We start from the raw sequence: 15,628 nt of genomic DNA, 5'->3' as shown, positions 1-15,628 counted from the left end.
AATTTGTGTTGGGAACCGCACTAGACCCACGTTCAGGCGGCCAAAAATGTCGGGGGCCCAAGCAAAATGTTGAGGCCCAGGCTGCCCCACATTTGGCGGCCACTGTATCCTGGTCCAAGCTGCCGCTCTGGTCTGCAGGTCGGGGTTCAGCAAGACAGAGTGAGGGCGGACTCGAAGAATGGAGACCAGACAGAATGTGTTTCAATCCCGTTTATTCTTCAGTCTCTCTTCCTCTAAGTGTCTCCTAAAAGTGTCTCTTCTGTCTGCTGTGTCTGATTCTCAGTTCTGTTCTGTCTCTGCCTTTTATATGTCTCACTTCTAAGCCATGCCTCTAAGTCACACCTATAATCATGCCCTTAGGTCTTGTCTTTAAATCTGATTCTCTAGGTCACTCTTAAGTCACACACCTTTAATCTCACACACCTTTAATCTCACACACCCAAGGTATCTAAACCAGCTCAGTTGTTGTAGGCTATTGTAATCCAAATCTCATGTCAGGGTATATGGCTCAAGATGGCTGCAAGCTGATAGCTGCTTTCTACTAAAAGTCGGCCCCCAACAAATTTGGAGAAGGTCTCTGTGCTCTCTGGTTAGTCTGGCTAAGGGTTTATTTATCTTGTCGATTTTTTCAAAGAACCAGCTCCTGGTTTTATTGATTCTTTGTGTAATTCTTTTGTTTCTACTTTGTTGATTTCAGCCCTGAGTTTGATTATTTCCTGCCATCTACTACTCTTTGGTGTATTTGCTTAGTTTTGTTCTAGAGCTTTCAGGTATGTTATCAAGCTGCTACTGTGTGCTCTCTCCAGTTTCTTTTTGTAGGCACTTAGAGCTATGAGTTTTCCTCTTAGTACTGCTTTCATGGAGTCCCACAAGTTTGGGTATGATGTGTCCTCCTTTTCATTAAATTTTAAAAAGTCTTTAATTTCTTTCTTATTTCTGCCCTGACCACTTTATCATTGAGTAAAGTGTTGTTCAGTTTCCACATAATTGTGGGCTCTTCATTGTTTTTGTCTTTATTGAGGACCAGCCTTAGTGCGTGGTGATCTGATAAGATGCATGGGATTATTTTATTTTTCTTGTATCTGTTGAGGCCTGTTTTGTGACCAATTATATGGTCTATTTTGGAGAAGGTAATGTGAGGTGCTGAGACGAAGGTATATTCTTTTTTGGGAGGATGAAATGTTTTGTAGATATCTGTTAAATCCATTTGGTTCATAACTTCTCTTAATTTCACTGTGTCTCTGTTTAATTTCTGTTTTCATGATCTGTCCATTGATGAGAGTGGGGTGTTAAAGGCTGCCACTATTACTGTGTGAGGTGCAATGTGTGCTTTGAGCTTTAGTAAGGTTTCTTTTATGAAAGTGGGTGCTCTTGCATTTGGAGCATAGATGTTCAGAATTGAGAGTGATGAGTATGAAGTGTCCTTCCTTATCTTTTTTGATACCTTTAAGTTGAAAGTCAATTTTATTTGATATTAGAATGGCTATCCCAGCTTGTTTCTTAGGACCATTTGGTTAAAAAATTGTTTTCAAGCCTTTTCCTCTAAGGTAGTGTCTGTCTTTGTCACTGAGGTGTGTTTCCTGTATGCAGCAAAATGCCAGGTCCTGTTTATGTATTCAGTTCATTACTATATGTTTTTAATTGGGGAATTGAGTCCTCTGATGTTAAGAGATATTAAGGAAAAGTGATTGTTGCTTCCTGCTATTTTTGTTATTAGTGGTGAAGTTATCTTTGTGTGGCTATCTTCTTTTAGATTTGTTGGAAGATTACTTTCTTGCTCTTTCTAGGGTATAATTTCCCTCCTTTGTTGGCGTTTTCCCTCTATTATCCTTTGTAGTGCTGGAATTGTGGGAAGATATTGTGTAAATTTGGTTTTGTCGTGAAATATCTTGGTTTCTCCATCTATGTTAATTGAGTTTTGTTGCATATAGTAGTCTGGGCTGAGATTTGTGTTCTCTTAAGGTCTATATGACATCTGTCCAGAATCTTCTGGCTTTTATATTCTCTGGTGAGAAGTCTAATATATTTCTGATAAGTCTGCTTTTATAAGTTACTTGCCCTTTTTTCCTTACTGCTCTTAATATTCTTTCTTTGTTTTGTGCATTTGGTGTTTTGATTATTATGTAACGGGGTGGGGGAATTTCTTTTCTGATCTACTCTATTTGGAGTTCTGTATGCCTCTTATATGTTCATAGGCATCTCTTTCCTTAAGTTAGGGAAATTTTTTCTATAATTTTGTTGAAAATATTTACTGTCCCTTTAAGTTGGGAATCTTTCCTTTCTTCTACACCTATTATCCTTAGGTTTGGTCTTCTCATTGTGTCCTGGATTTCCTGGATGTTTCAGGTTTGAAACTGTTTGTACTTTGCATTTTTTTGACAATTGTGTCAATGTTTTCTATGGTATCTTCTGCACCTGAGATTCTGTCTTCTATTTCTTGTATTCTGTTGGTGATGCTCATGTCTATGATTCCTGATCTCTTTCCTAAGTTTTCTATCTCCTGGGTAGTCTCCCTTTGTGATTTCTTTATTGTTTCTCATTCCATTTTTTTGTCCTGGATCATTTTGTTCAGTTCCTTCACCTGTTTGGTTGTGTTTTCTTGTAATTCTTTAAAGATTTTTTGCGTTTCCTCTTTAAGGGCTTCTATCTGTTTATCTGTGTTCTCTTCAATTCCTTTGAGAGTGTTATTTATGTCCTCTTAAACTCCTCATCATTATAAGAAATTATTTTAAATCTGAGTCTTGTTTTTCTGGTCTGATGGGGTATTCAGGATGTTCTATTGTGGGGAAAACTAGGTTCCGATGATACCAAGTACCTTGGATTGCTGATGCTTATGATCTTGCACTTGCCTTTCACCATCTGGTTATCTTTAGTGCTACTTGAGATCACTGTTTCTGAATGGAGCCTGTCTTTCCTATTATCTTGGTTATGTCAGAACTGTTTGGGGTGGGTGTTGCTGCTGGGGATAGAGCTCCTGGGAGCCCCATCTCCTCTGGGTTTTGTGGGATTGGGTGAAGAGCTGAAGCTCAAGATCTGTTCAGTGCTCAGGACAGACTGGGAGGGACTGGTGCCCCTGGGCAGGAGTGAATTCCTGGGTCCCAGTAGGTCCCAGTTACTCCTTGTTTGGGGTGGGTGTTGCTGTCTCTTTACCTAAGATACTGCTGGGGTTAGAGCTTCTGGGACCCCCACCTAGTCTGAATTTTGTGCGATTAGGTGCAGAACTGAAACTCAAGATCTGCTTAGTGCTCAGGTGCAGACCAGAAACCTTGGTGATTTATAAATGTTCTCTTTTCTCTCTATCTCTATTATAGTTTATTTTTATTTGTTTTCTTAATCACAGACAATGTGGCTAGGATGAAATAGAGTATTGGTTTATCTGATGGATGGTGAAGTTGAATGTTATTAACTAATTCATAAGTAGATATTCTCATTTAATTTAATTAAAGACAAACTAAAAGGATATGTATTTAGGTATTAATGGAGTGAAATTAAAGGCACAACATCAAAGAGGTTATATTTTCATGTATAGATAGTTGCATTAAGAACTCAAACTTCAAAAATGAATGAATGTGTTATGCAATTACATTGCTCTTTTCTGCAGCTGCCATAGGGCAGTTTTAATGTCCCTGTTCCTCAGGCTGTAGATGAAGGGATTAAGCATAGGTGTGACCACTGTGTACATAAGTGAAGCAACTGCACAGTTTTCAGGAGAATTTGATCCAGTTGAGCCAATGTATACTCCAATGGATGTTCCATAAAATAAGCAAACAGCTGACAGGTGAGACCCACAGGTGGAAAAGGCTTTATACTTTCCATCTGTTGATGAAATTCTCAGGATGGAAGAAATAATTTTATAGTATGAGAAAATAATTCCTGACGTTGAAAATAAACCAAAAAAGACACCAATAAAATGTATAACTATGTTTTTTGTGAACATTTCAGAACAGTTAAGATTAAGAAGTTGTGAAGGGTCACAAAAAAAGTTAGAGATTTCCATATCATTGAAGTATGTAAATTGTAGCACAATCAAATTGTGCACCTGAGAGTCCACAAGACTTGCCAAAACAGATGCCAAAACTAAGAAGGCACAGAGGTTAGGATTCATAATAATCTTATAACGCAGAGGGTGACAGATGGCCACAAACCTATCATAGGCCATTGCAGTCAGAAGCATACTATCCATACATGCAAAAACTATAAACATGGACATCTGTGTTAGGCAGCCCACATAGGAGATGATTCTGCTTTTAGTTTTAATATCCCAAATTATCTTTGGGACTATAGTAGAGATCAAACAAATGTCAGACCAGGAAAGGTTGGAGAGAAAGAAATACATGGGAGTATGGAGGTGGAAGTCAGAGCTCACAGCCAGAATGATGAGCAGATTTCCAAGCACTGTGATCATGTACAAAGATAGAAACAGCACAAAAAGGAAAGGCTGCAGTTCTGGATTCTCTGAGAGGCTCATGAGACGGAATTGTGAAACAACTTGTAGATTTTGTGCTTCTGTATTGTTTGAACACCTTTGGAGAAACAAAATTTATTGGAAAAATACATGACATAAAGTATAATAACACTATGATCTCAGAAAAAAGAGAAATAATTTTTAAAACATTTATTTTTTAAGTCAAACTTACTACTAGTAAAATGTTCTCACTTGAGGTCCATAGCTTTCGGTGTCATGACGAGACCAATCATCTACAACTCTACATATAAGTTTCCATGTTATAATCTTTTATACAAGTATATTCGTGGGGAAGTAAACTTAACAGAGTACTAAAGCCAGAACATGAGGGATCAGAAGTTTAGGATTATGATAAAAATAAAGAAAACCTTTTGGATGACACAGAGAAGAAAATAATATCGTTTCACTTTTCAAAATCCTTACTATTGCAGAAAAACAATAAAAACAGAATATAGCACATTTTTCCTTAAGTCATAGGTAGCTACTTTATGAAAACACTAATTGTCTAAACTGTATTATTTTGTACAGTAATTTACTATGGTTCATTTAGATAGTGAACATAATTGTTACAAGGGAATACTTCAAAATTTTGTACTAGATTATCTACTTAGGAAAACCTTCTGGGGGAATCACTATCCCAGACCCCAAACTGTACTACAAAGCAATAGTGATAAAGACCACAGGTTATTGGAGGGAAACAGGATAGAAACCCAGAGGACAGGAGAATGAATAAAAACATGAAGGGACTGGCATTGGGAGGCAGGAAGACCCTCTAGAAATTCCCAGAAACCTGGGAAGTAAGAGACTCTCAGGACTCAATAGGAGTGACCTTAGCCAAAATGCCCAACATTGGGGAGTGGAAACTCAATGAGTCCACCTCCAATAGATAGGGCCTCAAGTGGAGGGATGGAGTTACCAACCACAGTCAAAATTTATAACCCAGAATTGTCCCTGTCTAAAATAATTGCAGGGATAAAAACAAAGAAGAGACTGAAGAAAAGGCTGTCTATTGACCAGCCCAATTTGGATCCATCTCATAGAAGGGGGCACCAAGGCCTAACATTGTTATTGATGCTATGATGTGCTTACAGACAGCCTGGCATGGCTGTTCTCTGAAAGGCCCTACCAGCAGCTGACTGAGACAGCTGCAGATACACCCAATCACTAGAATGAATAAGGAACCCCTGTGGTTGAATTAGGGGAAGATTGAAGAAGTTGAAGGGGAAAGTGACCCCATAGGAAGATCAGCAGTCTCAACTAATTCAGACACCAGAGAGCTCCCAGAGACTGAGCCACCAACCAGGAGCATACACAGGCAAGTCTGAGGCCCCTGGCACATATGTACTGGAAGTCTGTCTGGTCTGGACTCAGTGGGAGCTGCACTTAATTCTCTAGAGACTTGAGATCTCAGGGAAGGGAGAAGCCTGGTGGAAGGAGAGAACCCTCTGAGAGGCCAAGAGGGAGAAGGAATAGGATGAAGAACTGTAGAAGGGAAGAGAAACAACTGGAATACAAATAAATCAAATAATTCATTTAAAAGAATTTACTTTAAATCTAAACTACATGTAAGCAATAAAGAAATGAATGAATTATAGATTCATCAAATCACCAAAACTAAGCCAAGAAGAATTATTCAAACTAAATATATCCATCATAAATTAGGAAGTTTAAATAGTAATAAAAAGATTTCTAGCTAAAACTGTCCAGGGCTAGAAGAATTGACAGCTAATTTCTCCCAGATGTTTACATCAGACAGCCAAATCTTCTTAAATTGTTTTTTAAAATATAGAAAGAAGAACCGCTTCTGAACTATTCCTATGAATCCAATATCATCACAAAAGTAACATAAGGTAAAGGCTCACCAAAAAAAAGAAAACTAAAGAGCAATAATCCTGGTCAATATAGATTTTAAAATGCTCAATAAAATACTTACAAACAGAATACCAACACACATGAAAATAGCTTATTCACCATGATCCAGTTGGTTTTATCCAGATTATACAGGAATCTTCAACACATGTGTTCAATAAAACACATAAATAGAATTAAAAACAAAAAATCATATTATCATCTCAATAGATGCAGAAAATCCTGTGATAAAATCCAACTCTTATTATGCTTTAATTATAAAGATCCTAGAAAATGTAGGAGCAGAGGAACATACCTCAACCTAATGAAAACCAAATATGAAACATGGTCAACATCATCCTAAATATATAAAAACATGAAGCTTCTGGCCTAATATCCCATTATCAGTGAGTGAATACCATGTGTGCTCTTTTGTGATTGGGTTACCTCACTCAGGATGATATTTTCTAGTTCCATCCATTTGCCTAAGAATTTATAGAATTCATTGTTTCTAAGAGCTGAGTAGTACTCCATTGTGTAAATGTACCACATTTTCTGTATTCATTCCTCTGTTGAAGGACATCTGGGTTCTTTCCAGTTGCTGGCTATTATAAATAAGGCTGCTATGAACATAGTGGAGCATATGTCCTTGTTATATGTTGAAGCATCTTCTGGGTATATGCCCAGGAATGGTATATCTGCGTCCTCAGGTAATGCTATGTCCAATTTTCTGAGGAAACGCCAGACTGATTTTTAGAGTGGTTGTACAAGCTTGCAACCTCACCAACAATGGAAGAGTGTACCTCTTTCTCCACATCCTCACCAGCATCTGTTGTCTCCTAGATTTTGATCTTAGCCATTCTGACTGGTGTGAGGTGGTATCTCAGGGTTGTTTTGATTTGCATTTCCCCAATGACTAAGGATGCTCACATTTCTTTAGATGCTTCTTGGCCATTAGAGTTTCCTCAGTTGAGAATTCTTTGTTTAGCTCTATACCCCATTTTTAAGAGAGTTATTTGGTTGTCTGGAGTCTAATTTCTTGAGTTCTTTGTATATATTGGATATTACCCCACTTTTTACTCAAGTTATTTGATTGTCTAGAGTCTAATTTCTTCAGTTCTTGTATAACTTGGTTATTAACCCTCTATCGAATGTGGGATTGGTAAAGATGTTTTCCCAATCTGTTTGGTTGCCATTTTGTCCTATTGACAGTGTCCTTTGCCTTATAGAAACTTTGCAATTTTATGAGATCCTATTTGTCAATTCTTGATCTTAGAGCATAAGCTATTGGTGTTTTGTTCAGGAACTTTTCCCCTGTGCCCAAGTATTCACTCACACATGGTATTCACTCACTGATAAGTGGATTAAGTGGGACTTCACAATAACAGAAACAAAAGAAAGCTCACAATCCCATAGAAACTGAACATCTCTCTACTCAATGACTACTGGTTCAATAAATAAATAAATGATTTTCTAGAATTTAATAAAAATGGATACATAATATATCTAATCTTATATGACATGATGAAAGCCCTGCTAAGAGGAAAATCCATTGCCCTAATTGACTGCATAAAGATATTATTCATGTCTTTGTTTTTAGTATGTGGATAGTATTCTATTGTGTAGATGTACCATATTTTCTTTACTCATTTTTAGTTGGACATTTAAGTTGTTTTAGTTTCTGGTTATTATGAATAAAGTTGTTTTGAACATAGTTGAGCAAGTGTCCTTTTGGTAGAGTGGGGCATCTTATGGGTAGAAAATTCCCACTCTTCTGAGAAACTGCCAAAATGATTTCCAAAATGATTGTACAAGCTTACACTTCCACCAGCAATGGAGGAGTGTTCCCCTTGCTCCACATTCTCACCAACATCTGCTATCACTTGAGTTTTTGATCTTAGCTATTCTGACAGTTGGAAGACAGAGTCTCGGGATTTTTTCATTTGCAATTCTCTGATGACTAAGGATGTTGAATATTTCTTTAACTGCTTCTCAGGCATTTGAGATTCCTCTGTTGACAATTCTCTGTTTAGCTCTATACCCCATTTTTTCAATTGAATCGTTTGGATTTTGGGTGTCTAATTTCTTGAGTTTCCCGATCTGATAGTAGCCTTTATCTTACAGAAGCTTTTCGGGTTCATGAGGTTCTATTCATCAATTAGTGATCTTAGAACCTGAGGAATTAGTGTTCTGTTCAGGAAATTGTTTCCTGTAATCCAGAGCAAGAGAGACACATATGGAATATATTCATTTATAAGTGGGCATTAGCCAAACCATGTAGGATCAACAATGTTACAATCCACAGACCCAAAGAAATTGAGTAATGAGATAGCCCCATGAATTCATGACTCTCACCCAGAAGGGGACTCTAATAGTCACCAGTGGTGGATAGAGTGAGAGGACTGGATAGAAGAATGTGGAGAGAGTAATGGGGCAGATTATTAGGTGTGGAAAGATTGCCGAGGGGAGTAGGCTGGAAGAGAGAATGAAATTGGGGCCTCTCTTGTGACTAGCTGGAGGCCTAGGATGAGAAAGGATACAGGGAGTCAATGGGGGGTGACCCTACCTGAGATTCTTACTAGAGGGAGATATAGAGACTGAAGTAGCCACCTCCTGTAGCCAGAAAGGACTTCCAGATTAGGGAGCAGAACATCAATTCACCCACAAAACCTTCATTCCAAAATTTGTCTTGCCTACAAGACATACAGGGATAAAGCAGGGGCGGTGACTGAAGAAACAACTACTTCAGTTTGAGACCCATCCATGTGAGAAAGCCAACCACTGAAACTAATAGTGATACTCTGCTATGTTTTAAGAAAAGAGGTTGGTGTAACTGTCTCCTGAGAAGCTTCATCCAGCAGCAGATGGGGTCAGATGCAGAAACCACAGCCAAACATCAGGTGGAGCTGAGAAGTCTTGTGGAAGAGTTGGGGATAGAAGTGAACAAGCTAAAGGGGTCAATGATACCAAAAGAAGACCTATAGAATCAACTAGCTTGATGCCATGGGGGCCACCAGCTGGGGAACATGCAGGAGCTGGACCTAGACTCCCTAGACATTAGTAGCAAATGTGCAGCTTGGTCTTCATGTGGGTCCCCTAACAAGTGGAGTGGGGGCTGTCTCTGTTCCTGCCATTGGCTCCCCTTCCCTCTACCTGGACTACCTGGTTGAGCCTCAGCGGGAGAGGATTTCTGTCGTGCTTATCACTAGATATCCCAGGGTGGACTGGTACACAAGGAGTGTCTCCCTTTCTCTGTGAAGAAGGGAAAGGGCAATGGGGGAAGGATTTTGTCAAGGTTGGAATGGGAAGAGAGGAGGGAGCCAGAGCTGTGATCAGAATCTAAGGTGAACAAAAAAAAAAATATTAAATTATTGGAAAAAGAAGAAATTAGTGGTATCTCAATACTAGTGACTTGACAGTACACATATAAGCTCTAGAACAAAAACAAAAAGAAGCAAACATACCTAAGAGGAGTAGATGGCACAATAAATTAAAATATTGGCTGAAATTCATTAATTAGAAACAAATAGAATGGGACCCCAATGAAAGAGTTAGGGAAAAGACTGTAAGAGTTGAAGGGGTTTGACACACCATAGGAATAACAATAATATCAACCAGATCCCCCAAAGCCCCCAGGAACTAAACCATCAACCAAAGCATACACAAGAAGGGACCCATGGTTCCAGCTGCATATATAGCTGAGGATTTCCTTATCTGGCATCAATGGGAGGGGAAGCCCTTGGTCCTGTGAAAGATCAATGCCCCAGCATAGGGGAATGCTAGGGTGAAGTGGAAGTGGGTAGGTGAGTGGGGAAACACCGTCATAAAAGCAGGGGGGGATAGAAGATGGGATAGGGAGTTTGTGGGGGGGAAACCAGAAAAGGGGATAACATTTAAAATGTAAATAAAATAGCCAATAAAAAAGAGAACATTACAAAAAATTTTTAAAAAACAACAACAATAACAAAGATCTGGTTCTTTGAGAAAATCGACAATATAGACAAACAACCAAACTAACTAAAAGTCAGAGAGACACAAATAAATTAACAAAATCAGAAATGAAAACAAGAACATAACAACCAACACAAATAAAATCCAAAGAATAATTACGTCTTACTTCACAAATATGTAATCCATAAATTTGGAAAATGTAAGTTATTTGGATGATTTTCTTGATAAATACCCCTTACCAAAGTTAAATCAAGATCAGGAAAACATTTAAAATAGGTTTATAATCCCTAAGAAAATAGAAGCAGTCATTAAAAATCTGTGAACCAAAAAACCTGTGGCCAGGTGGCTTTAGTGCAGAATTTAGGCAGACGTTCAAAGAAGAGCTAATACCAATATTACTCAAACTATTCCATGAAATAGAAATAGTGGGAACACTGGCAATTTCATTTTATGAAGCCACAATCATCCTGATACCTAAACCACACACAGACTCAACCAAAAAAAGAGAATTGCAGACCAATCTCCCTTATGAACATTGATGCAAAAATTCAATAAAATATTTGCAAATCAAATTCAAAATTACATCAAAAAATTATTCACCATAATCAAAAAGACTTAATACCAGAGATGCAGGGCTGGTGCAACATATGAAAATTCATAAATATATTCCATTATATAAACAAACTGAAAGGAAAAAACCCCACCACATTATAATCTCATGAGATGCTGAAAAAAACTTTGACAAAATCCATCACCTTTTATGATAAAAGTCTTGGAGATGTCTGGGAAACAAGGTTCATACCGAAACATAATAAAGTGAACATATAGCAAGACCTAGGCCCTTGGCACATAGGTAACAATTGATAGCTTGGTCTTCACATGCACTTCTAACAGCAGGAGCAGGAGCTCTATCTGACTGTTGCCAATTTATAGCCCCCTTTCCCCTACCTGGGCTGCCTTGCATAACCACAGTAGGAGAAGTTGTACCTAGTCCTACTACAACTTTGACAAGCCAAGGTTGGTTGATACCCATGTGAGGCCTTCCTTTTATTGAGCCTTTTCTGAGGAGAAAGGAATGCTAGGAGTATGTTGGGGAGGGTCTGGGAGGAGAGGAGAAAGGGGAAGCTAAGATCGGGATGTAAACCAAATTAGTTTAAAAAATATTAAAACAACAACTTCTATAGCAAGTACCTGAAATTTTCTTGTTTCTACTCCTACCCTCAGTACTGAAGTTACAGGACATGCTATGGTTTTTACCAGTTTGCACTGGTCTTGGGTATTCAAACACAAGGTCTCAAGCTGTATACTGCACACTGAGCATTCTTCTTAGGCTCCTTAAAAAATTCTTGATTTTTTGTCTTATTGAACTTTTGTCTGTATATTTGTTTTGTTTTGTCTTTGATTCACTGTTAGCATGTTGGTATTCTAAAGAGAGAGAAAGTGTGTAGGGTCAGGTGGGCGGGTAGATTGGAAGGATCTGGGATGAAGGGTGGGATGACTATAACTAGAATAAAGTGTATAAAAATAAAATTTTCAATGAAAAGCTCTTTAGACTCTCTCTTAATATAGTAAAACTAATGATAATTGTTTGATTCCAATATTATAAACATTTGTTACTCCTCCAAATCTCAATAATTGTCATTTATATAACTTATTCTATATAGATGATACACCTAAAGTCTATTTATTAATAATTGTGCTTTGATAATATATTAAGAAATTCCATCTTCATGAGAAATGATATTTCTGCTTTACTTCAGAAGAACAGATAATGATGAGCCATAGAGGTCAGGATGTAAGTAGTTTAATCCAATGTAATTGAACTTGTATTATATGGAGCTCAATGTTTATTTTATCTATCTTTCTACCTCTGTGTGTTTGTACTAAAGAATATTGCCCTTCTGCAATATATGGGTGGATAGCCCCTACAGATAGGAAAATACCACCAGTGCGTATATCTTTCTTTGAGAATTCTATCAGCATGACAGTATCAACTTAAAATATCATTGTAAATATTACTATACAAGATTTTGTGACACCTAAGACATTTGGTGTGAGTATACACTGTATATTGAACACATTTCACCCTTTTCCCCTTAAGTGTCCACCCTTGTTTGTCTTCTTTTTTCTTTACACACTTTCACTACTGATTTCATATCATATGCATGCACCTTATATAAACACTTATATAAAATTTAGGGGAAACAAATGCAAGGAATTACAAGTGTTTGTAATTTCTAGTAAAACTGAACATGCCCTAATTTTATTATTGAAAAAATATTTTCTGAGATTGGCATAATCTGTTTAATATGGTCTCTAGTTGCATTTATTCTCTTGCAAATAACACAATTTTGTTATGTTATGGCTGAAAAAATTAATCATATACATTCTGTAATTTCTTTATCCATTCCTCTGTTGGGTACTTAAGCTGCTTCCATAAGTTACCTATTGTGAATAATAATCAAAACTTATGTGTCTCTGTGATGTCATGATTTGGAGTGCTTTGGGTAAATATCTGTTAGTGCTATAATTGAATTACATGATAAATCTACTGTTAGTTATTTGAGGAACCTCTATACTTTTTTTATTTGCTAATTTGTCCCATAAGTAGTAAATAAGAGTTTTGATGGACATGACATTTAAAGGCTGATAAGATAGTCTAAATATGCCTTAGACTAAGTTCTAAAGTTCACATACCCAGTTTTTCTGTCTTGTAAATTTTCTATGCCTGTCAAAATCTATGTCATGAACTTTGAATATATGAATGCTGTAATGCTTTCAATGATAAGATTAAAAATCATGATTCTATTCTTATGAGGGGGTATTTTTAGGAGATGAAAGCATAGAAAAGAATTACCTAATGTTTTGAAGTCACATTGATTATGACCAATCTTTGTAAGCTAATAAAGGGTCTATTTAATGTTGGCATGTAGTTTTTGAAACATCTTTTATGTTAACCATAGTAAAAGCCATGTGGAAATGAAAAGGAAATAGACATAATTATTGTCTTCAATTTATTAAAAAATACTTAATATAAGGGAAAATGAGAATTTTTATCACATAAATAGAAAATATTTTAGGTTGCAGGGTATTATATTTGAATTTTATGAAATTTAATCTCACATATTATTGTTCATAATATATAAATATTTCACCAATACTTAGTCATACAATTGATTTTCCCATTTTCTGTTACTATCCAATGCAATTGTACTTACTAAAAATTGTCGCATATAAAAACATCAAGTCTCAGATACTAACAGCTTTCCAAGCATTATAGAAATAATAAACAAAAATAAATAAATTCAAAATTAAATCATTTCTTAGTCTGATGGAATAAAGGTTTTCATTTTTTCAACCATTGCAAAAGGTTTTTGCTTAGTTATTGCTTTTTAGAATAGGATAAAATAGAACTTATCAAACTTATTACTGTTTGTAGGATATGAACTAGGCAGTAGTACATGTAATGTACCTTCAAAGTTATATGCTAAACATATGAAAATACAGTTTTCTAGATCAATATTCTTTCATTTACCTTAGGTTTTGAGATTATAATGTAATTATATGATTTAATCCCCCTTTCTCCTCAAAGGCTGTCTCATTTCTTGTTCCTTTTCAAATTAACAGTCTCTGCTCTCTCTCTCTCTCTCTCTCTCTCTCTCTCTCTCTCTCTCTCTCTCTCTCTCTCTCTCTTTCACACACACACACACACACACATACACACACACACAAACATACACACACTCCTAAATTTATAAGTACACCCTGCTCAGCCTGTGCAATGTTTCTTATATGTATGCTTTATACTTACAGGGGTTACATTTTGGTATTGTTTCTTAGTCTATCTGAAACATTTTTCTATTAGTCTTGAATTCTAGAGGTTATGATGGCACATTCACCTAAAGCGTATATTATATCTAGCCTTCTGAGTAAATAAAAAAGAAACCTGATTTTATGTTATGATTCAGTGTAATATTTTTTGAATGGAGGAAGATAAGGACAGTTTCAAGGCTATCCTGGAGGCCAGGGCAGACTTCCTTGAATTACTATGTTACTATTCTTTTGTGTTCTTTGCCTGTGATATATGGCTATTATTTTTGTTGAAATTTTTGATGTCTCCCACAGTGGTGTATAAGGAATCCCAAAAAAGAAACATATAAATCTCCTAAATTTACAAGAAATGAAACACATAAGAGGTTATTATTGGGAGTAACTAAGAAAGACCCTTCTGAAAAAAAAAGAGGTCCCATGTCAATAATTAAGTGATCGACTTCAAATGTGTATTACTACATTTTTTTTTTGCTCAATTCTCTGGTGTAAAACTGACATAAAGGCTGTACTTTTTGTTTTCTAGAAAACAAGTTGGTAATTGACAAAACAGAGGTGATTAGGTAAGTGAAGAGAAATAAGCCATATGGGATGTATAGGCCAGAGTCCAGAGCACAAAATCCTTTAGCAATGGTTCAAGATGCTACTGCTGTTCTCCTTTACTTGCTATTCTTCCTCATCTTCATAATAACAGAATTTCCAATGAAACAGTTTTGAGGGACCCATAGGATGACTATGGGAAATAAACATAGTACTGTGGTTATCCACCTTCTTCTTTTTTATCTTACACTCATAATATTGTAAGACTGCTTTTAAAAAGAGACTTCACTTTTACCTTTGGTGTCTGAAATGTTTTTATCAAATACAATTCATGGAGAATGAAATAAAATTGACTTATATATTAGCCCACCTTAATGCAACACAGACCATAAATTAACAAATCATCATAGAAGAAAATTAATAGGGCAATTTCCTCTCATCAACTTTTCTCTTATGATAAGAGATCAATGTTTCAGCACTTACTTATTTAAGCTTATTCCTTGCTGGGTCATGACCAAAATCCAAAGTAAGTCCTTTGTCTTGTTCATGTAAGGTTCTGGTTTCTTTTACATGTTTGATACCAATAAATAATAAAATAATCCCCTGATGCAATCAGTCACCAGTGGAGAATACACTTCAGTGCCCCAACTGTACTTGAACCTTGCCATTGGAACTTTGATGGCCTGGAGTAATTATTGACTCTTTTATGATCTTGGAGATAGAATGCCCAGAGCTCATAATTACACAAATTGGTTTACAATATCACACTCACTTAAAGGTTTTTAGTATTAGAATTTTTAAAAAGGAAGAAAAGAAAAACACTTAACTAAAACTTTATGGCTCTTTCTTATCTCAAGGGAAATCTAGTTATCATTCAGTGTATTTCTATATTTTATTCATTCTATAAAAATATCTGTATGTTGCATGCCATTAATTTTAATAAGATCAAATCATTCAATGAGTGATATATGGCAAGGTTTAGAGGGAGGACATTGG

At 36.4% G+C, this 15,628-nt stretch overlaps 1 protein-coding gene across 1 annotated transcript; it reads right to left on the bottom strand.

Moving 5' to 3' along the window:
- Positions 1–3,418: 3,418 nt before the first annotated feature.
- LOC117714211 (olfactory receptor 7E24-like) lies at positions 3,419–15,316 on the bottom strand. The gene is made up of 2 exons (XM_034510901.2): positions 15,116–15,316; positions 3,419–4,523 (listed from the first exon to the last, which is right to left on the bottom strand). Exons 1-2 carry the CDS (start codon positions 15,178–15,180, stop codon positions 3,581–3,583), a joined length of 1,008 nt encoding a protein of 335 aa, XP_034366792.2. The 5' UTR covers positions 15,181–15,316; the 3' UTR covers positions 3,419–3,580.
- Between the last annotated feature and the right edge of the window lie 312 nt (positions 15,317–15,628).

The sequence above is a fragment of the Arvicanthis niloticus genome, chromosome 8 (assembly GCF_011762505.2).
Source record: "Arvicanthis niloticus isolate mArvNil1 chromosome 8, mArvNil1.pat.X, whole genome shotgun sequence".
Lineage (NCBI taxonomy): Eukaryota > Metazoa > Chordata > Mammalia > Rodentia > Muridae > Arvicanthis > Arvicanthis niloticus.
This window is presented reverse-complemented; position numbering and strand designations above follow the sequence as displayed.

What these genes read in the sequence shown, in the direction of transcription:
- LOC117714211 (XM_034510901.2), bottom strand. Translation starts at nt 15,180, where the DNA reads ATGAACAAGACAAAGGACTTACTTTGGATTTTGGTCATGACCCAGCAA. An exon ending in CAAGGAATAAGCTTAAATAA is followed by an intron (nt 4,524 to 15,115) that starts GTAAGTGCTGAA and finishes GTTTCTCCAAAG; the next exon opens with GTGTTCAAACAATACAGAAG.